General features: G+C 38.4%; 1 protein-coding gene across 50 annotated transcripts in view; it reads left to right on the forward strand.

The window, feature by feature from the left end:
• LOC135580042 (uncharacterized) overlaps positions 1 to 23,041 on the forward strand; it is a 494,152-nt gene that overhangs the window by 136,165 nt on the left and 334,946 nt on the right. For 46 of the 50 annotated variants that reach the window (XM_065071243.1, XM_065071198.1, XM_065071196.1 and 43 more), the window contains 2 exons: positions 16,580 to 16,630; positions 16,814 to 16,873. Coding sequence is in view for 48 of the 50 variants with exons in the window: in XM_065071237.1 (XP_064927309.1) it covers positions 16,580 to 16,630; positions 16,814 to 16,872 (110 nt within the window). In the remaining 2 variants the exon portion in view is untranslated. Of the gene's footprint in view, positions 1 to 16,579; positions 16,631 to 16,813; positions 16,874 to 23,041 lie in introns of those variants that run through there. The other 4 variants (XM_065071238.1, XM_065071239.1, XM_065071242.1 and 1 more) reach the window with 1 other exon arrangement.

Consider the following 23,041-nt stretch of genomic DNA (forward strand, 5'->3'; position numbering starts at 1 on the left):
GCTTTTAAAACGCATCTTTTTTGTTTGCTTTATGTTTTCTATAGCATTTAGGTTAATATTTATTCACTGCAGATTCTCTTTCTCCCCATAAGAATTTCATGGACTATTACATTCTAGCACTGAGGTTTTGTTTCACTTCATTAATAGCTCCTTAATCATATAGCCTGCTTGTAAAGTACAAACGCTGGTTATTTGTACTTATGCTGCAGTATTGCATAAGAGGCATTTAGTTGTATTTTAATATGTATAGCAGAAGCAAAAATGCTGGGCACACCAACATAGTTTTTAATTTGAAAACCAATCTACATGCACATTTTTTTCCCCAGAATAAGCAAAAGCATTTATGGTTTTATACTGTGTCTTAAACATTCCATTAAATGTCATCAGCTGATTCAGGAAAATGTATTGCAAAAGTATGAGAGAACTGTAAAATGTGTAAATGTAATGAATGCTTAGGACATAGAAGGGATTGGAAGTCCAGTGTTTATCAGGTAACTATAAAACAGCAAGAAACATGGATGGAACATTACATTTTTGTAATATGTAGTACTTTAAGTGTGAAACTCTTACTTTTGGTGTTTACTGCTGTGCTGTTTTATTAAAGAACGCTGATCCAGAATTAATATAGCCTTCCTAACATCGAGAGGAGTCTGAAAGGCAAGCACTGTTATTCAGGAAATGGTTTCACTATCCAGCCGAACAATTGCAAATGAAGATTTTTCAAATGATCGACTCAGAGATTGTATCCTAAATAAGGGCAACCCAGTTTTTTTTCCACATTTTTAAATAGACACTAGAACATAGAGCTCAAGGACATTAACTGCCACATTAGCCAAAGAGTAATGAAAACTTCTCTGAATGAACATTTCAGTGAGCTGAAACGGCCTCAGCAATATAGAACTGAATTGTAACAAGTTAGGGTCTTGTCTTTCTGCTGGTTTTGTAGGAGTTGGAGTTAACACGCTAAACAGGATCAGCAGCAGCAGGTGGCTGGGTTGGGCTATCCTGGAATCCACACTGTGAACACACACTGGCAGTGTGATACCTCTCATGACTGTGATACCACATACTCATAAGTATTAACATATGCTAAGGTGAAGTTGTAAGTGATGCTGGAGTAGAAATCTGGGCCAGAAATTCCAGCTAGTCTGAGGAGGAGCAGCTCTGGACACTCAAAGCCTTTACATCTACCCATAGGGTACTTTTACCTACACTCCATAGGAGAAGGAATTCAGATAACAGGGCAGGACCTCGTGCTAACCACTTGAGAGCAATTATTGTAATTTAAAATGTGTTATTTGCATAATGAGAAAGTGAAAGACTTGTTTCCTGTTCGTTCAGATTTATCAGCTTTATTGTTACTGTTAAGAAGAAATGTGATTTGAAGGATGCTGCAGGGATGAGAACTTCAAAAAGTGGAAGTAAGTTTTATAAAGTGAGCAGCAGGCAGAGAAGAATTGCTGTAGGTGGGACTCTGTTGGGCATCCCCACTGTGGCTTGCAGGGCAGCACACACTGACTCCACAAACCAGGGGAAGTCCCGGCAGCAGTCTGCTGGTGGCACCTGGGACTGTGTGTGGCTGGACCTCGGTGTTAGCCAAGTGAATGAGCCTCCGCAGACCTTGGGCCTGAGAGAACAGCATTTTCATCAAGAGCCTTCAGTCTGTGCTCTTCTAGAAATCTGCTATTATATACCCACGACAGTCTTGATATCTTCGATGCTTCCGTGTGATTTCTACTGCAAAGAGAGGTTCAAGGAGGCAGAAATTTGACCAGTTTATTGAAATGAAAAGGGTGCGTATACCTTGAAGTATTACAGAAAGTTGAATTTCAGCAAAATTTCTACCAGAGTCAGGCTAATATTTGTTGTGAACAGTTTATGCAATGAAATATCTAGTGTGTTTCCACGTGAAAGGAACTTCACAGGAACTTACATGGGCTTGCAAAGTATTTTCACTCTGGAAACTTTGATGCTGCACCTAGGAAATAGTTGTATCCTTCCCTTTATCTCCTTACAAAGTCCCGCTGCAACTGCTGTTACGCACACACAGAGTACAGAACTAATCCCTCCCCTTGCTTTGAATGTGTGCCCAGTGTTGTACGCTCTTGCCCAGCTTTGCCCCCTGACTTTGGGCATCAGCCCTGCTCCTTGAGTCCTGCTGTTTAGAGCAAAGAATTGTACTTACTCAGGTAGCTGGGCACGGCTGCACTTCAGCACTTCCCCTTCTGTAAAATGGGCCTGATCATTTTCATGTGTGCAGGACACTTGATATTGATGTATTTCCTGCCTTTCATTGTAATATATCATTGATGAAGATGTTGGACTGTACATAGTCACGGTCTTCCAGCATACATCCCTCCCTCTGCAGCCAGAGTTCTGGTACACAGAACCTCTGAAAATGTGTTATATAGTGACTAATGAAAGAATTTACAGGCAATTGGCTGTCTCTTAATATCAGATCAAAGGAAGATGCCAGGGAAGAGGGCCTACTTTCTTTAGGTTCAGAAACACAGTTGAGTGAAAGCCGTTAGGGTATTCCTATTTAGAATCAGAGGAAATCCTCTCTGGAGAAGCTAAGGAAACATGAGCATGTTTCAGTCAGTCACTGATATCCCACTTAAGCCTTATTTAAAATCTGTCTAAGGAGGAACTGATATTTCATCTGTGAAGCTAGTTATTTTTCTTCTCTAAGAGTAGCTAGTTAGGAGTATTTTAATTACGTTGAACAATTTAAATGGCTATATTTCTTCACTCCCTTCCAGAAACCTCACTGTTCTCAATGTTGGAGATTTGGATGTTATAAATTCTCCAGGAAGCACTCTTTAAATTTCAATTTTTGTATCTTTGAGGCTTGAAATAAAAGCATTGGTAAGGGCTGTGCATCACTACCCTTGAAATCATTCAGTACTTTTTTTGGGAGGAATAGTCAGTTATGACGGATGGGCAATCTACAGGAATTTACAATTAAAAGAAAGAGAAGCAGGACTCCTGAGTATTCATTTTTGCCCCCCAAATCCCGAAGCTTGGTTCATTCTCACCAGTTCAGTGAGCAGAAAAGCTTAAAAAAAAGCTTTGAAAAACTAGGAAAGGTCGTAGCAGTTGTTCTGTCTCTAAGTGGATGTGCATTGGAAAGGAGAGCAGGCTGCAGCTGCTTTTCAAGTATATATGTTTACAGTCTTACTGTATCTTTGTGTGACCAAAAAGATGGAATATCAGGAGGAAGAACTTTAGTGGAACAATATTTAGAAACATAGAACATCTAAATATAAATGTGTAAATTTTCGAATTCTACAGCTAAATCAAACACAACTGAAATTAAGAACACCTACAGAAAGAGGGTACAGTATGAAAAAGCGTTTCCCTAGACTCCATCTAATCATAATAGAACTAAAGATGGGGTCTGGGATTCTGATCACCAAGGCTGAAATTCTTTTCTTATAAATATAATATTAAAAGCATAGAACACAACATAGAGTTCCTATTTACGAAGAGGACAATTTTATAGCGGTGTGGAATTTTACACCTGGTAGTAGTTCGTTATTATGAATTCTAAATGATTACTTTTCTCTGCTAAGTAAAACAAGAGACTTAAGTGCCCGAACAAAGTCCATACATAGTTTCAGTCATGTGAAAGATTTTGAATTGCAGAGAAACTCTTTGTTTTTTTCATGTTGGTTAAAGCTATGTGTTTGTTCTAAGTGCTAATGGTAACAAACTGTGTTGAGATGCAGAAGACATTACAAGGGCAGAACCTCATTATTCTTGTTTTGGACATACTGTTTGAAGAGTTTCTAAAGTGGCCTAGATTTTGATCAGGAATTTTCAAATTTGAGAATATCTGAGCTCTACTTAAAGAGCGTGGTTGATGCATCTGTGGTAAATTTTATCATACAGCATTTTCATTTAATTAGAGTGTGAACTCTCAATGACTTCCTGAGAGTAAATTTTCGTGAGAGGAGAATTAGAAAACATTAGATGAGGTAAAGGACTTGAGTATACTTGTCCAGAAGAGATTGATAAGAACATAACTAGGACAGCTGTGAGCTGTGCTTTAAAATTGTAAATGATGCGAGTAAGTGATTTTCACTTCTGATTTTAAATAGTCTCAGAAATTGTCTTCTGCCAAAGCTTTTTGGAATTATGTTTTGTTCAGTAATCAGAATCACTAGATATGAAGTATTCTGCAGTGCATTCCGTACAAGGAGACGGTGAGAGTTAGATTTGCTCAGCTTCGGGAAGAGAAGGCTAAGGGAGCATCTTACTGCTGTCTACAGCTAGCTAATGCGAGAATCTAGAAAAGACAGACACAGGTGCTTCTCAGAGATAGACAGTGGGAGGATGAAAGGCAGCAGACCAAAGCAGAATACAAAACATTCTCATTAGATAGAAGGATCTTTTCTTTCGTCCAATGAGAGCAATCATATACTGGAACAAGTTACCCTGAGAGGCTGTGGACTCTCCTTACTTGTGGATGTTTAGAACTTGACTGAACCTTGTCTTGTTGACTCTACTTTGAGTAGGGGGTTGGATGAGATGACCTTCTGTGGTGCTTTCCAACACAAATTATTCTATGGTTCTGCTCTGTGCTGTATTTGAAGTTTCAAGAAAGCACATTTGAACTCTTTCAAGACTCAGTTTTGCAAATCCTCTTCCCATCCCTATAGGCATGTATCAGTATGTAGGGACCAGCTAAGATGTACAGATTGTGCAGGCAGTGGTTCCATAAACTGCCTGGAAGATAGACTGCTGTATCAGGGCCAGGTTTTAAGACTACATTGTAAGCTGGAGAATAATGGAGGCTGAGAGACAGGGAATGAGAGAAGACTCTTTCAGCAAAGCAGACACCACTGATGCCCCTGGGTCTGGCAATCCCCTGAGTAGCAGGTGTGTCCCTCCTGGTGACATCAGGCAGAGCTGTGTGGAGCAGGACACAGGGCTGGTATGGTAATTGCAGCAGGGCAGTAAGCAGGTCTGAGTGGAAGAAACCCTCCTGGGAGTTGTGTAGATTTCCCTTAAAGGTCTCTGGGAAAAGCATTTCATTTCCTCTTAGGAGAGTGAGGGTGGCTGACTTCCTTCCTAGTTACCAATATAGCTTGTAAGAGCCAAAACTATCTTTAGTGAGTGATCATAGCATGCAGGCAGCCAGGGCAAAAGACAAGCAGCTCAGCCACAAGAGAACATCATTGAAAAGGGGTTCACCACTTAAATATTATTTTTCCGCTCATCAGAAGAGGCACTAGTTGTGCAGATGATAGGATGAAACTGACAGTCAGGTGGCCCAGCTCTTCTCAGTGCAGCAAGGATGAGAAGAAATAAGATACTGAAGCCTAAAAATGTTAGTAACAATACATTAGAAGTGCTAGAAAATACTTACTCTTCCTCACAAAAGCAGAAGTCCAGCTGTGAAGATAACTCAGCAAAATCTTCCTCACACTTTTTCCAACTTTATTCCAAAACAATGTGCTAGATTTTCAGGTTTTCTGTAAATATAGAAAAGGGTATGTTTATCCATAGGCTCATTGGTGGTACTTCCTGTGTTTTCTGTTGTCACTTGAATGATGTAGTGGCCTGATTTACTCTGCTGTGCAATGCTGAAGCTTTTGATTGATGTTTCATTGAATCATAAGGTAACTCATTGCCTGTTGTCCAGTGGCTAGAAGATTAACACTGCAGGTGTTCAAGCTGCCATAAAATGCCATTATAAATATATGCAAAAGCTCCATTTCAGTGTTATAAGACTGCATAACTAAAATATTAGTAATTTTGTTTAATTTTTGAAGGCATTTTAATGATTGCAAGCTCACTTTACACTTCCTTTACCTTTGAAAGAACTGACATCTGATGGAAGGGCGGATGCTGTGAGACAAGCATTTCTGGAGGGTGGCAGGGATAACGTTTTGATACAGGTATTGGAAGAGCCAGCTGGTGTGGTTCACAGATGGATCTGCTGCTGCTCACTAACAAGGAGGGACTGGTTGAGGACATGGTAATCAACGGTAGCCTTGGCTGCAAGGACCGTGCAATAGCGGAGTCCAAGATCCTGGGCGCAATGCGGACAGAGGGTGGCAGAGTGCAGTCCCTGGGCCTTGGGAGAGTCAGCTTTGACTGATTGAGGAAACTAATGGTCAGATCCCATGAGCAGCAGCTCTGAAGGGCAAATATGCCTGGGAAAAGTGGCAGGTTTTTAAGGACAGTATCATCCAAGCACAAGAGTGTCCATCCCAATACTCAGAAGAACAAGTTGATGTATTGGCTAAGCAGGGAACTAATGGCAGAGGGCCAGAGCACAGATGTTCCTCTGGTAAGCACTTAAAGATGCCTGCATTTTTTTTTAAAGAATAATGCCTAGAATATTCTGTCATAGTAGAAAAGAATAATCAAACTTCATGGAAGGGTCTGGCCAAACTCTTTGGTCTTTGATGGTCAGTTCCTGGAAACTCTGTAGAGAAATCTAGGCACTGTCCATCTGTACTGCTTCATTTTCTCTGCCAATGCTTCTGCAACATACCAGTCTGTTATTCCTTAATTTTGTTTGCTTACTAAGAGCTATACTTCTGTACCATGAACCACCAGGTAATATGAAAATGGCCAAGACGACAGATGCTGCATTTCTTCCAGATTGGAAGGAGAACTATAAAAATATGGTGGCACATGTGAGCTAAAAAGCCCTGCTGCAATGCAAAGTTCCTACACTGGAAACAGCTGCAGTGCCGTTGTTTTAAAGCTTCTATATCCGAAAGCTTTGCAACATGCTTTGGATAGCGTTGAAAGCCAGTTACATGTCATGGTTTTACTTTGAATACCAGGCAGTGCTGGTGCTGTCAGCCAAACAACTTGCACTATTAGTTTTGTAGCATTAGGAAGACATGACCTATATGGTACAAATCCTGTGGGCCAAATACATGCTAATGGCACTGTTCAAGCCAAACCCTGAGTGCTTTGCTAAAACAATCAGGATTTGGCCCTACTTGCCCTTGGTACTAATCTTGTCCTCTACCCACTAAGCATTTTATGGGATGTAAATGATTTATTTCCATTCATCAAATTCACAAGGTATGCCTATATCTGTGAAACAGATTTTTTTAAAAAATACAGCACAGTTCATAATCTGTATTTAAAAAAAAAAAAAAAGAAAAGCATCCATGTATTAGGCCATCAAGAGTCAAAAGCATAATTTGAAATGATAAACGTATCCGTTTTAAGTTACACATTACTTTGCATAGTTAATATCACTATAATTAGTCATAGTTCCTGTAATTTATTGAAAAAGATGCTCAGCCCCTCTAGTGTACTACAGTGATGAATGTTGGGAGCGCAACTTTGGAAGCAGGAATCAAGAAAATTAGTAACAGTTGGAGAATTAGCATGTAAATCAATAATATCCTTTCTCTTGCATCTCGAAAACTGAGGGTATACATCACATGCTGCATAACGAAAGGGAGGGCAGAAGTTAGAATTCCAACCTCTTTTACATTACTAGGTCTGCTTTTACTGCAAGAACTGCTTAAAATCATTTCAAACGTTAGAGTAAATCTCTAGTAAATATTTAAACTATGTATAACTAGTCACAAATAAATTAAGCTGATTTTATGCATTCTCTCTAATTAGAAGGGCACAGCATTTGTTGAAACGTGATTAGTATTATTCATTAAGCAAAAAATTCTCATTTGTATCTTATTATCACTATTCTGCATAAACCAACACAATTTGTCATGAACTCCCTCATTTGCTGTATCCTCAAAAAGCAGATTATGCTTATTTTTCATTTGGACAGTGGAAAATCAAGCCAGGTGTTTGGCAGCACCAGAGTGTTCAGGTGTAACTGTGCCAGTGATGGTACATTACTAGCAGCGTGGATGAAGAATGAGGCATGGAGAATCTTGGGACTGAGGTGCCTTGAGGCCCATCCCTTTAGAGTGGTCCTGCTGATGAGACAGGTGGTGCTGTATAGGACTAAAAATAAGAGAGAAACTTTTTTGTAAAGTCAGCCTTTCACCTTCAAGTGGAAAGAAGAAGTGCTTTCATGTAGCTGCTGCTGCGCTGAAATGTCTGGACGTATTTGTGACTGAAGTCTCTATGGTTGATACTTTTCTCTTAAAGTTTTCTAAAGCTGAAGAATGCCAGTTGGTGCGCAGAGGTCTCCGTCACTGTCACTGTCTGAGAGGAACCGGCACGACACTGCAGGGGCAGTGCACTGTACATAAATATTGATATGTGACCTTGATTGTAGTATATTATGCGAAATAACTAATTCACTCTATGAATATTCTTCCCCTTCTTTCCTCTCATTTCTTTTTAAGCTTTTAAGAACATAACTTTAAATATCCCATATTTCATTCTCCCCTCGTTCACATGCATGTAAACCATGAGTAATTCTGCTGAGCTCAGTGGTGCTGGATCAGTGTAGAGTCTGTTGGAAGGACAGAGCAGGCTTTTCTACATCAGCTTAGTGGAGTTATGGATTTAAAAACTATGTGAACCCTGTGTTCCAGCTGCAAGGATACAGGACTGGGCATCACAAGGACTGGATTCTCCTGACTTTGTCACTAACTGATGAATCACTTTCTTAGTTTTTAGACTGGGATTACAGGGATAATGATATTCAGTGGGCACCAACATCTGTAGAGGCAAGAAGTGCTGTAAAAGTGTTAGGCATTGTTATTTCTACATTGGATAGACGATAATATTACAGGAATCATCTAGATTTTAGGGCTTTGTTTCCTACAGCATGTTTTTCACGTCTGCCAGAATCTGATTGTAAGGCAATGACTTAAGTTGTTACAGTGCCCTAGATAAACACTTGTGGGGTTCAAGACCAGGTTTGGCTATATAGGCAGCCAGATTTTACCCTTTCTGGAATTCATTGCTGGTTCCTTAAGCGATGGTGGTGAGTGCCCCAAAAAGTTCTAGAGAGCATAGTGGTAGCCCTCAAAGGCTAGCAGGAGAAGCGATACGTTTGTGTTCTCGTTCCCTTTTTTGCCTTTGGAGACAAGTTACTTCTTTATCATACTGGTAGAGATCATATCATACTTTATCATACTCAGAAATTTTAGACTGAATCTGATGTCTGGTCATGTATTAATATTTGGAGCAAGGAAACAATGGGACAGCTCTGTCTGTGTTGTGATATGGAAATATATTGACACTCTTGCAAGAGATATGATAGGAAATTTTCATCGGAAGATCAAGGCAGAGGAAAAGTGCTTTTTCCAGCACAACCCAATGACAATGAAAAGTCCTATGCAGAGCAATAGTGAAAAGGAAGGACTTTGTATATGGTCATGCTAAAATAATAGTAGCATAGTTATAAACATAAACCCCCCATCTTGCCACTTGACAATACATTGAAAATATACATCTTTGCCATTGCTCTTTTATATCTTGTCTATGAGTTACTATGACTAGTTTATTCCATTTTTCTGAAAATGTACTTGTGAATTACAAAGCCAGACTGTGAATAGCTTAAATAGCTAGTAAGGGAAACAATTATATTTTCTTTCTCTCTAACATGCAATTTTAATTTTCATAACTCCGAAAAAACATAACCCCCACAATGCAGGCCTGCCAGGAGGCCTGAAATCTGCAGGCTACGGCCTCTCGGGCTGTTTTCCAATGACTCATTTTTAATTTTAAAGCAGTATTATCTCTAGCTAGTAAATTAACAACAGCCTATAGTGCACACACACACTCATCCATCTGCTTAAGGCTCTTGTCATTTGACACCAGACTTGTATCTATAGACTTCATCTGGTATTCAAAAGCCATCAGCCCTGCCTCCCAGATAGCCCACCTTCTGGCTCCAGGCTACAAGAGTGACTCTCCATTTCCAATTCTAATGAACACATAGCTAGCAGCAGTTTTCCCATTAAGGATCTGGTGTTCTTAGAAAGCAGACAATGTTGGAATTACTTGGATCCAGAACTGCTTGGAAAGTGTATGTAAAAGAGACTGAACTACTTGAGGAGTGTTCCTTAGGCAGCCTGACTTCTGTTTCTGCACTTCTTGTGTCAAACAGTGCACTCAGCATTACCTCCTGCTTGTAGTACGTTAGACATTAGCATCTACACTGCTGCATTCTGAGGAGTTCAACATATTAATTAGATTAAATTCTTTATATTATCTTTGGAATTATGAGCAGCATTGTTTAGGAGTTTTGAAAAATACAGGTAATATAAAAAATCTCCTGACTGTTATGAATCCCCCAAATGAGATAAAGCCTTGATAAGATTGGAGAGGAGCAACTATTTCACAGTTACTAAATTTTGTGTTATTTCAAATTTGGCTGTGAATGAGGTAATTTGTGTCCTTGCAAATAATTTCTATGTAATCTGATGTCTGCTGTAAAGAAGTGTAAAGCTTTAAAAGAGAATTTTGTCTCCTTTACAATTGCCAGTTATCCTGGCATAGAACAAGTTCCAAACACCTACTGCTTCATTAAGGTTAGGGAACTTATTCCAGGAGTAATTGAGGAAAGGAGGCTCATGTTCTGGACCCCAAAGGATGTAATTTTTTAACATTTTCTTTTCCTGATTTTGATAAATATAGTTGTCATGGGCATGAGAAGAATTGACATGAGTCAAATAAAGTTGTAATTAGGGATGAAACATAGGTGATACCAGCATTTAAAGATTAAGGAAGGCAGGGAAGGTAGAGTTTATCCTTTTGTTTTCCCTCTGCCCACAAGCTTGGAGAAGTTCCATGTAGGCCATTTGTTTGTGATGTTTTTATCTGATAATCTGTGCAGTGAAAAAATAATCTGTGTTTTGATGTGGTTTGTTTTCACTGTGTACCTCACAAAAAGTCTCTTTTATTCATGTGTCCTGTATCCCTCCACAGTGGATTTGGTGTTACGGTACTTGCAAGAAAATAGAGGTCTGAAGGACATATGATTGATGGTGGTAAATTTGCCTTCTCTGACTCTTTGGTCAGGTATGCAGAGGCAGTAGAAAGTACCCGTATGAGTTTAACACACAAGTAATTATGCTTCAATGTATGATAGATCCAGAATGATATTCATGTAGAAATTTAAGGTCTTACCACTCTGCCATCAGTCATCATTATTTTTTACTGAGTTATGTTGGAGAGAATGCATCTTTAACTGGTGTTTGTGGGTCTTTTTTATTTCCTTTTGAAGGGAAAGAGTCAAGTTACTTTGAGGAATACAGTGAGAGTTTAACAGGAGTGATGCTAACTATGTATTATTTAATAACATTCTCTGCTGCATGAGTTATTTTCTTGTAATTTGTATGAAGAATACAAGCAGTATCTTTAAAATAGCTGGGGAAACATTGTTGTGTGTGCATCAAATATGAAACTGCCCTAGATTAATAAACTTCTGAGATTATCTTTCCATTTATCATTGCTCTCCAAATAAAAATACTTTTTAATTTGATTTTATTTGGGTAGTGCTGTATCGAGTGTTTCACTTCAGTACATGGTGAGATAATGTAAAAAAAAAAGCCCCTTATGCTCAGTCTTTGTATTATGTGACAACAGCATCAAATTAGAAACGAAATGGCTGTTGATTTCTACTCTTTAAGAAAATAAGATTTGTATGTAAACAATTTAAAATAAAGCATCTAATTTGTTTCCAATTACATAGTATATAAAGCATTAGTAATGGAAGCAAATTAGGCATGATTTTTATTTATACATTTTCAATTGGGAAAATTGGCCCTTCACCAAGTGTAGCCTTCACTCTGCAAACACTTGCTTACTTCCTTACCTTAAGGCATCTAATTAATCCTCCTGAAGTCAGGGGGACAAACTCTGTGATTGTAGTTTAGCATCCTTAACTGTCTGTGGGTTTGGAGGTCGAGCACAGACTTAAGCTTACCCTGGAAAATACAATAGAGTGCCAAAGTGACACTGGGATTGCTGTGCACTGTGCAATACTTCCTTGCCAAATACAGTACGAATTTGCCAGACTTGGCTTTTGGTTCAGAAAGCTGAATAGTTTTCCAGTGCCCTTCTCCAGGTAAGCAAGCAGGTGCTAATATCTTTGTTTCACAAATGCAGGAATTTGTTTGCTTAAGGCTGCGGGCTCAAGAATCTGTTACTGGAGGGAGGGTTGGAACTGAACAGCTCTTGGTTCCTGGTTCTGCATTCAGTTCACGGCAAAATGCCATTCTCCGAGAAAATCTGTGGAAATATGTACATAAATTATAAATATAAATTTGTAGCTTATTGTGTCCAGTAGATATTCACTGCTAGACGATGTGCATGAGAATCATAGAATCATTTTGCTTGGAAGAGACCCTCAACATCATTGAGGATGCAGAGGAATAGTAACTAATCCGTCTGGTTGTGTGCAAGACTCCTTATGGTGTTTTATAAATAATAATCCGTTCTGTAAAAGATTATTATCCTGTGTAGCTCTTGCTACATAGAGCTGCATCCACAAAGAGAATTAGGTATGCAGTACCCAATCTTCCACAGGATCTTTCATGTATTGTTTTTGTTATCTGTTGTGCAGTTGATTCATCGGAATGAGTTTATCAGGCGGATAATGGACAGACACTGTATCCTGTTTTTCAAATTATAATGAAGAAATGACATTTCTATTTGTTAAAAGTGGAAAATGGACAAAAGACAGATTCCACATTTCTGTTTTTGTGGATCACTGTTGCCTATGTAGATAATAGCACAATTTTGTTTCTGCGATACAACATGTTTTTTTTAAAAACGCTGACACCGGCCAGACAAGGCAGTGATGTTACCCACTCACTTTGCTACTTGATTTTGTGAGGGAGAAGTGAAGAGACTCTGTGATCCAGAGGCCGCTAAGGCTGTGAGCAGGTTTCAGTGGCTGATGTATCTGTCCCAACGGGTGAAGGGTGTTGGTGAACAGCAGTGGTACTCCGCATGCAGAAACCTCTGGAAGTGCCTTTTGGTAGTGATACAGTCTTTTAGCTATTCCATCACAAAATATTCTAAATGCATTAGCTGAATGTTACCGTTACATGTGAGGATTTGTCTTTATTGAATACATTCTATGACCATCCAAGTACTTCATAGGAGAAGAAAACTTTAAAAAACAAGATACCTCCAACCCCAGTGTCACTGTTTGATTGCAGGGCCACAATAAACTGTGGCAGATGCTTTGTTGACCACCTCCTCTCCCTCCCCATCCTCCAATAAGGAAAGGCAATAGGAGGGCAAAGAGAGGCAAAGAGAAAGAGAACTTGCAAGTTGAAAAAAGTTAAAAATGTTTTACTAATGCTACTAATAAAATAGAGAAAATAATACAAAATATACAACATACACAAAACCAATCTTGAATTCCCTGCAAAGCTCAGCACTACTCCAGCAGCAGTGCAGGGCAGGCACCTGGAAGTCCTGGGTTGGAGTCTGCAGCAAACCAGAACTGGATTCAAGGATGCAGGGTCTGTCACTAAGCCTCAGGTTGTAGGGACAGCAGACAGGGTCCTCCCCAGATGCCGGCCATAGTCAAAGACGGACAAGACCCTTGCGATTGCCCACTTTTATATAGTGTTATATCGTGGATGGGATGGAATACTTAGTTGCTCAGTGTTAGTCACCCGCTCAGTTCGCCCCTCCTTGCTTACAAGCCGTGCCTTCTTATCAGCAACTTTGCATACCATTGCTCTGTCTACCAAAACATGTATCCAACTTCAGAAAAGTGCAGTTACTTAAAGAACTTAGCTGGAAGGAAAATTCACTAAAAAAGAAAACTGGTCTTGTTATTAACAAAACCAGGACATATAGTTTCTCTAATAAAATCTACTTCAGCCTAACTATAAGATTGTATCTGTAAATTGTCTTGCATAGCATGTTGATTTTTTTTCCAGTTGTCTGTATGGGCAAGTGTAGTAATAGTCACAAGGTGTATTCTCAAAAGGTTGTGAAATCTCTATGGAGATTATAAAGTAGAGTACCAAATTTGAAGGATTCAGTGCAAGAAGTGTCCTAGCTAATCCATTAATTTATTAATTGTTAGCCGGATTTTCTTGTAGGAAAACAGTGTTTTAAAAACTGATCCATGGAATAGACAGCTGTGATTCCATGACTAGCAAAGTATGTATTCAGTATGTGTACAGTTAAATACTCAGTAGATAATCATAGTAAATATTTTCATGCAGTAAATAATACTGAATATCAAGGGTACAAAATAAATCCCAAGGAAACTACTTGAAAACAGGTTCTATTAAATAAAAGAAATACTTTACTGTAGGAGAAATACTTTTTATAAAGAGAATGAAAGACTATTTCAAACCTATCTGAAAAAATCTAATCTCAACCTCTGTCCCTTTCATTCTTTGCCCAAACTCTTTTTGTGCAGTCACAATATCTTTTCTGCATATCCATATATTGAATAATTACACTGCAAGTTCAGATCTGCAGACTTCTTCGTACATACCAAGTGTGAGCTGTGAGTTCACAAGTTTTTCCTCTACTTCAACCTCTCACAAGCTGATGGTAAAAGTCTACAATAGCTCCTTTCTTATCCTTCATATACATTTCAGAAATGTAGGCAAAGAAACAGGCATTCCTCTACAAGCTGGAAAACTCAGCCTGCCTCAACCACCTTCCAAAGTGACCAATTTCTGCCTATTTATATGACTAAGAGCTTAACAATACACACATTGCATCCCTTCTGAAAAACAGTCAGAAAGTGTAGCTTTAGACTGAGCTACAGGCCTTGAGTAAATGATTTGTTTAGAGGACCTAGGTCAGAATAAAATTGTATTTTGGATCTTAACTGTTCCTTTTCAGGTATCTAACTCATGTGAGATTCATTCAGGCTTGGACAATAAATTTCTTAAGATTTCTAGAGTGTTGACACATTCTCTAAGAAATGACTTTGTTTTTAGCATAGGCATCCCTGTGTTTCAAACACTTTTAGATGTTTGGATTCATGTAAACAAAAATGTAAAGATACAGATGTCTATCCATAGTTTATCAAGCTGTTTTCAGGCTTTCCTTGTCAAAAATTCAAATTAGTTTCTTTAGATTGTGTTTGAAATGCTGCAGTAAGAGGATGAAGGGCATCAAATCAGCCATTCTCTACCTGAAGCTTTATTCTTGTTTTGGCAGAAAAGGTATGCCCTTCATAATATTATTTAGGATCTTTTTTGTCCATTTCTATGCCGGAATCTCTAAAAATATTTGTAATCTGAAACATGTAGCTGAGTAATGAAACAAGGCTTAGAAAACACTGTTTTGAAAGAATGGCTGAGTGCCTGCGATTTCTGTGATGTTCAGGACAATATATCTGTATTTTCATCAGCTGGCTGCAGGCGAAGAAGCAAACCATTGTACGATTAATGAAAACCGCTGTTTTTAAAGTTATGGTAATGTATGTTCGTTAAAGATTTAGACTGTTCTTTGTAGCCATTTAAGTTTGCTATTAACATCAGCAACATTGCGCCCTAACATGGGACTACTTGCTGTGTTGTCCAACCCCCAGCTTAACTAATGCACTCTCATTCAGTGGTGGTGCGTTGATACTACGAAGTTAAATGAGCATGATTTAACTTTAAACATCATGCTATGATTTCAATTAACCATTAAGTTGTCATTTACATAAACACAATTGTTTTGATAGGAAAAAGCAACTGCTGTTGCCAGAAAAAAAAACATACTTTATACAGATCAATTCAGTAAGCAGTTCTTGATGTGTTATAGAGCAGTGGCTTCACAACTCTTGGGACAAATTACATTTTGATGGACTGCCAATAAGTGAGGTCACATTTGTATCTTTTTTTATTTGTTTATTTTTAATTTGTGAGTGAAGACTGTGCTCATTAAAGCGAGGAACTCCGCACTAGTTTTAGCCAAGCATTACCATATACTATGTAATGAATTGTGTACACTTGTATCCTTTTCAGTAGTTCATCTAATTTTCCTTGGATTTACATGGGGTACTTCATTACTGAAGTATCTTTCCAGTCTGTACTCTTTAAATTTCTGCTATAAACCTGCATTTGATTGCTCTAGTATAGTAGATGCTTTGTCTTTTCAATGTGCTCTTCTGCTTTGAAAGTGAGCTTGTTGCCCGTTTTGGTTTGTTTGTTTGCTTGTTTCTTTGCTTTGTTTTGACAAGTAAAAGAAATAATTGATCAAGCGACTGAGTTAAAGTTATTTTCTGCATTTTGGGATTTTTAATGAGTACAATGAATTTGAATTACCGTAGACCTTTACAGCTTTGTGTTGTTTTCTGGTCGTATCATGGAATAGAAGAATTATCATGATTTATTTTTAGCAAAAAAGTATCTTTTTAACTTTTTTTTGGTTACTAATAACACGGCTCTTGCTTTTCTTCTTCACGTTTTGTTGGATTAATTATTGAGCTTATTAGAGCAGTACTGAGAAGATCTGTTCTAGTGTCAGATAGATACCAGTGGCTTAATATCTTGGCCACAATGCTATGCAATATCAGATCACTGAGGCCTGTGACAGTTAAAGTATCCAGATTGTGTCTGTAAATGTTTTCCCTTTTGAAAATGTAAACTTTCTAGTATTAGTGCTGCCATTACCAGACTGTTACTGGCATTGCTCCTACGTTAGAAGATAACTACTGGACTCATTCCTGACATGTAACATTTCTTTTCTGCAGGGAGTTGGGTGGACAAGCACACAGAGCTCACTGCTGAACTGATGAAATTGAGTAAGTCCTGTTGATTTCTTTGGTACTCTGTGGCTTCCAAAATATGTAGAGAGTTGATAGAGAAAAGCATCTGTGTAGTTCACATTGCTAGAGAAATTTGTTTATTATACTTTGCACTGAGGTTGTTTGTATTCTTGTGCATAGTGTGCCTGGTAAACAGTTTCATTCTTGATTGCCTTTTAGGCTTTTCAGATGACCTACAGACCTACATGAAGCTTTTCATTTTGATTTCTACTGACTGAGGTATTTTCTTAAGTTATTTCCTCCTTTGTCACTCTGTAAAAGCATACAAAACTCACCCTGGCTTGGGGGGCCTATCACAGGTGCTATGAACCACCTAAGATTTCATAATAAATGAGTTTCCGAGGGAGAGACTACAAAATCTTTTGTGGGGCTTGGTGTATCTTACTTCTGCTGAGGTGGAGAGCTAATGCTGTGCGCCTAGCCCATACCAAATGGAAAGAAAGAGAATTACAATGTGACCCAGGGGTCACTTCTTCACCTAGTCATACACTCATTGCCCGCCTTTCTGTCCCAGGATTTTGGCTGCCATCTTCGTCCTTTGTGGTTCTTTCTCTATGACAAGATGGTCCCGTGCAGTGCCCTGAGGGCGTTGTTTCCACACGTTCTTGTACACAGTGCAGGAACGTGTGTCCTGAGCTTGGGTGGACTGCCAGCTCCACTTACCATGTTGGAAAGCAGCTGTGCTTGTTCTGTCTCTAAGGATGGTAGATCCAAAAAAATATAACCGGCCTTTCCTATGCTGTCAGTTTCAGTCTGACACATAATGACAGTTTCTCCTCTAGTCTCCAGTAACAAAGAAACTTAAACAACAAATCAGCAAAATTTAGAAAGCTATTAAATTAGAGAAAATCAAATGACTGACAAATGGACTTTCATTACTCTTTATTTATAATAACATGCATAAAATTGTGAAGAATAAAGTAGAAAACTCGAACTCCCATGAAAGATATTTTGCACTGCAGACATTGTTGAGTTAATGTGAAATACCTGTTTAAATCAGGTCTTTCTGTAGTTTTCTTGTTGTACGTGTTAATGTCAACAACATCTGCAATGGAATTCCAATGCGGATCAGTGCAGATTATCACCAGTTAATAAAGAGTCAAAAGCTCTTTTTAGGTAGCACAGTCTCTTCAGTTTATTTCTGTGGATAATCTACACATGTTTTCAATAAAAAGTTACATTAAACACAAAAGTTATGTATAGCATGAGATGCGAATAACTTCATTATTGGCATTGCATTTGCTTGTCCGAGATCAAATGCTACAGCTTGTTCTCCTTTCTGATCTTAGCTCCAAATATTCCATTTTACTTAACAGCACTCTAAAGAATGATCTGAGCTCTCATTTTGGCATAGATCTCACACTTGACTTTATGTACATCCCTACAATCAGGAGGGAAAATATTAAATTATTGAATTCAGAGGATCGTTCCTTAAACAGTGATTCTCAGAGCAAATGGAGAGTATGGGGGAATCTTTCATCTTAACAGTGTCATTTTAAATCGTGTCATGAAAAAGATCAAAATTTCAGTAATTCCAGCTGGGAGATTTTGGATGCACTGCTGACTCATTAAGCGTGAGCTGTAGTTTTGAAAACCATCTCAAGGATGTCCAGAGTTCACAAGAGAAGAAAAGGAAACTGTACTCCCCAGCCCCAGAGGCAATTTTGAAAATATAATTCTAGTTATTCGTTGATCTTCTCAACCACACAAAACTTCTGCTTTTCTTTGTTACCACAAGAAATACTTTTTCCGACAGTGCTGTTTCTGAAGATGGTATTTATCCCTGATTGATTGCCTTTGAGATGGTGGCACTTTCTATTTTATGGAATTACTCTCAGGGTTTGAACACGGAGCTTTAGAAGGGCTCTAGGGGTGAACAAACAGCTGTCTAGGACCCCAAGATCTACCAGGTGCAGCCTGGATGAGTTAAACAGTGCTACAAATCATTTGGTGGTCGAACAGGGGAAAGGTGGCATGGCTCAGTCACTGCCGGTGTTCCCCACAAGGCTATTAGCTTTTGTTAATTCTGAATAGCAGGTCAGCATTTGCTATCAGTCCAGAAGTCACCATGGATTACAGAAACAGCCCTATCGCTTTTAACATTTAGTTGTAGCCAGCTTCATTTTTCTGCATCTTGTGTTCTCACAGTAAGTGCAAACACTGCAAGAGAATATTGTAGAGTCAAACAAGCCGCTGTTTTCAAGGAGATGCTTTTAGGATGAGAGGTTTTTGTAGCAATGTCCATCTTGTGGGCCCAAACTGCCTGATAAAGTTTTAAACTCGTGTAACTGGTATCCAAAGAGATTTGCCATCCCAAGGGCACTCCCAAGAAGTGGCTGGGCCTTCTGCAGAAGCATTATGTTCATAGCAGACCTTTTTATAGTTGTAGGGCAAGGGATGACTTCAATTGCAGTATTTATTCTTAGAAGCAGTATTATTAATTATTGGTAGTAATTATCATTAGTTTTTAGAAACAGAAGAATTAATAGTAAAATAAGTAATCATTGCATGGTCAGTGCTATGTATCTGTGGTCGCTGTTACCCTGTGTGTGAATAAATGATCTATTTGGTCTTAGAACAGCACAATGTCACTGTGATTACAGATGCCTAAGCCAGCGCTACATGTGTCTATGGTGCATCCAGCTCTCCCATGCCTTGGTGTGCGATACACATGCACCTGTTCTTCAGCAACATGTCAAGACATCATAATACAACATTTACCTGATTCAAAGGGCATTATGCTATATTACATGCACCTAAAATAGGAAAGGAACCACCAGATTCTGTGTCTGTGTTGTTTGCAAGTCTTTGCTGATCTCTGCCAGGACACAAAAGTTGTCAGACCTCAGTGGACTTTTTGCAGGCACTAAGCCTGAATGTTCAGTAGCTTGATCTGAAAGCAGAAACAGCATTGTATAAGCATTGACAATACAGAGCAAAATGCTTTTAGATTAAAAAATAAACAAGATCAGGAGGCTTTCTTGCGTACAGGAGACCTAGCCCTTTCAGAGATGAAAATAAGGAGGTTTCTAAGGTTCTGAATGCAAATCTTGATGCTAACTGTTTGAATTTACAAAATAAACAAATAAGATATCCCCAAACGAAGCCCTGCTTGAAGGAGTGAACATGCTAGTGGCAAGTTCTGCTTCAGACTCCAAGAGATAAAGTACGTTAGTGCCTATCGGTTAGTCTAATTTATTCAGTGTCATTGCCATATCACAACCTTCTGTTTGATTTTCTTATAAACTAATAATTTCCTGAATGAACTAATACTGCCACAGCCACTAGTACCTCTGCCTTGTAGAAGTTTTTTATTGTTGTGTATGCAACTAAATTGAAATATCTTTCACTTGAAATATTGACTTTAATATCTCATTTGAAAAATTCATGAAGCCTTTGATGTTAAATCCATACTCAATTTAGCCAAATGCCATTAGAATATGCAATATGCCTGAATACAGAGAGCATTATTGTCTGTGTTTCTGCAGAAGAATTACATTTTATGACTGTAACGTCAGGATCTTTTTTGGATTTGTTCATGAAGAAAAGAAAGGGAAAGGCAGCACATTAGAAGCAAGATGAAAAGTGGTATTGATTAGGCTCTCATTTACCCTCTCTTTGCTTCAGTCCCTAAATGCATGGAAATAAGGGTTGTGCCACAGCAAGTAACAATGCTCTGTAATGAATGGAACAATCTTTAGAAAATTAGTGTAAACATGTATGATAGTGCACAGATGTTGCTCCTGGTAACTGTTGTACATTTATTTTACATCTCCATTTACATACATCTCTTTATTTCCTAATAGTATCATAATAGAAACATGGCAATAGTTAATGATTTCATAAAACATGGAATGCAAAGCTGACAGAGAGGTAGAACATTAATTGAAACCTATAGCTATGGTACATTAGAATTACATCTCCTAAATGACTCATGATAAAAATATCCCTCTTTTACAGAGAAAGACAAAGACAGGTAAAAAACCAGGCTTTCAGCAAATGATTTTTTTTTTTTCCAGTAAAACAGAGACTGGCAAATGTTGCAAAATCTCCTGAGTGCTAATAGAATGGTATTTGCCTTTTGTAATTTATGGGCACTTTTCCCCCAGCTATCGATCACATTTGAAAAAAGTAAACTGCATTAACATTTTAGGCAATAATGGCTCCAGAAAATGTTTGATTTTTATCAGTACCAAAACTGATGTCATGGTACTTGGTTCGTTAGCAGATGTGGGAGAGCGTAGTTTATGCATGTGCCCAGGTCTAAGTGAATGAATTGGATGAAAACCAACGCTTTGAGCTTGTTATGTACTCTTAAAACATAAAAAAAGAAGTAGATGGCACAAGTCAGCAGACTGCAGTGTAGCAGCGTCATGAGGTGTCCGGAGGACCTTGGGGTCTGTGAGGATTAAAATTCTCGTGATAAACCAAGTGAGGAAGGAGGAAGGGAGAACTGCTCTCTGCCACCATCTCCTGGCCAGTCCTTGGGACATAAACCGCCTTTGCTTCACCTCCTACGTGGTTTACCAACTCTCCTGTTGCCCCAACCGAGAGGACAGTCTGTGATTCTGTGACAATCAGGGCCGTTTTAAGCAAGCTCATACTGGAAAAATAACATATTTTTAAAAAATTCCAAAGGGCAGCTGGATCTTAACAAACTCCTGCAGGCGTATATTAAAGTGGACAGTGCAAAACGCCAGGCTAAGGGAGCTGAAAGCTCTGTGAATGAATCCAGAGCATTAGTGCCTGGATTTTATGCTCGGAATTAGGGGAAAGTGTTGTTTTGGTCAGTGATGGTGACTCTAGTCCTGAATGCTCTAGAAAGGTGTATTACCATGATGGTGACTGGATGCAAATTCCTGCAGAACGTTTATGCATTGTGGCAGGAAACAGCTTCATTTCAGTCGTTAACACTTTTTTAACCTCAAGGTTAGTCTGACAGCTGTTCCGAATACAAACCCCTGTGAGTTGCTTTTGCTGAAACTCTGCGTGAGTACAGAGAGGCAGCTTGAAGAATTAAGTCTGACCAACCCATTAAATTTTTTCTTGCTTTTGCTGATGTTCTTCCATTTAATTATTTGTTGCACTCATTAGGTATTTGGAGACTGCTTGGAGAACTCACAGCGTTGTAATTGCGAAGCAGTGCTGTAACATAGGTTGACACCGAAAGTGTGATTATATTTGAAGATTCAGACATTAGATTTGATTTCTGGTTTTACCATCAGCCTTTACCATTCGCAGAAAACTGTGGTCTACAGAAGAGAGTTGAATGAAAGTTGTTCTTATTATGTTAGTTAGGGTTATTGTAGATGATGACAGCATAGCACAATAGATTGATATTTGATTCCTCAGTAATTAGTTGTGATGACAATGAACACGTGGAATTGATTTACAAAATGTATATGAACTGAACCTGCATCTCCTCCTGATTCCTTTCATAGCTCAGGTTATTTCATACTTTTACCTCTGCAGAACTGTGGAGTTATATAGACAATTAAAGTGAGAGCTCCTACAAATTAATTAAGAGTTCATTAGTACAGTATATATTTTTTATGAGCAATAGAATACGGTATGAGTGCAAACAAAGGTTAAGCATTTTGACACATTGGGAAAAGTTTTGTGAGTTGAAGGTCACATAAACGATATGATCTGTATCATGTAGAACTTATGTTGCTCATGTTTTAAATGAATGTGGAAACGTTTATTGGAGATCTTGGTCTCTACTGCAAGAACTGGAGAAAAAAGACTTTTAGAACATCTGTACATCAGAAGGAGGTTTTTTTACATTATGCCAAATAGTAGGAAATAGTCTGCAGTATATATTAGGATGCAGCATTTAGTTTATATATAGCACTAAGTCTGATAGTGGTGAATAAAAACTTATTAGAGAAAACCATTTGCCATGCCTGAAGAGGTTACTGTGAACAGTTTTACAGATCTCATTATTCAGATCTGAATTTTATTTCAGAGGGTTTGCAGTATACTGACTAATGAAGAATTGTGAGAAAGAACACAAAAGTTGTATCAAAAAGAAAGAAACTTTCAACTGCAATTTAGAAATACTACACAAATCAGCACGTGGCTAGATACCTGTGTTTAGCAAACATGAAAACACGTGCTCCCTAGAACAAATTGCATCCTTTATTTGAATCACTTACTCAATGGTCTTGAATTTCTGACTTGTAGTTTCAACCAGGTAAGATGAGGTGGCCTGTTCAGCCCATGTTGTTAAAGAAATTGGTTCACCTATTTGATTTCATGTCATTTTAGTTCTAGCCATTCATTTATTCAATAAACAGTTTGGTATGTTCTGAGAAATAATGAATATTGATTAAAAAATCAATCACTTATTAAGAAACAGTCTAAGGGAAATTGTTTATCCAATCA

Source organism: Columba livia, chromosome 8, assembly GCF_036013475.1.
Source record: "Columba livia isolate bColLiv1 breed racing homer chromosome 8, bColLiv1.pat.W.v2, whole genome shotgun sequence".
NCBI classification, from domain to species: domain Eukaryota; kingdom Metazoa; phylum Chordata; class Aves; order Columbiformes; family Columbidae; genus Columba; species Columba livia.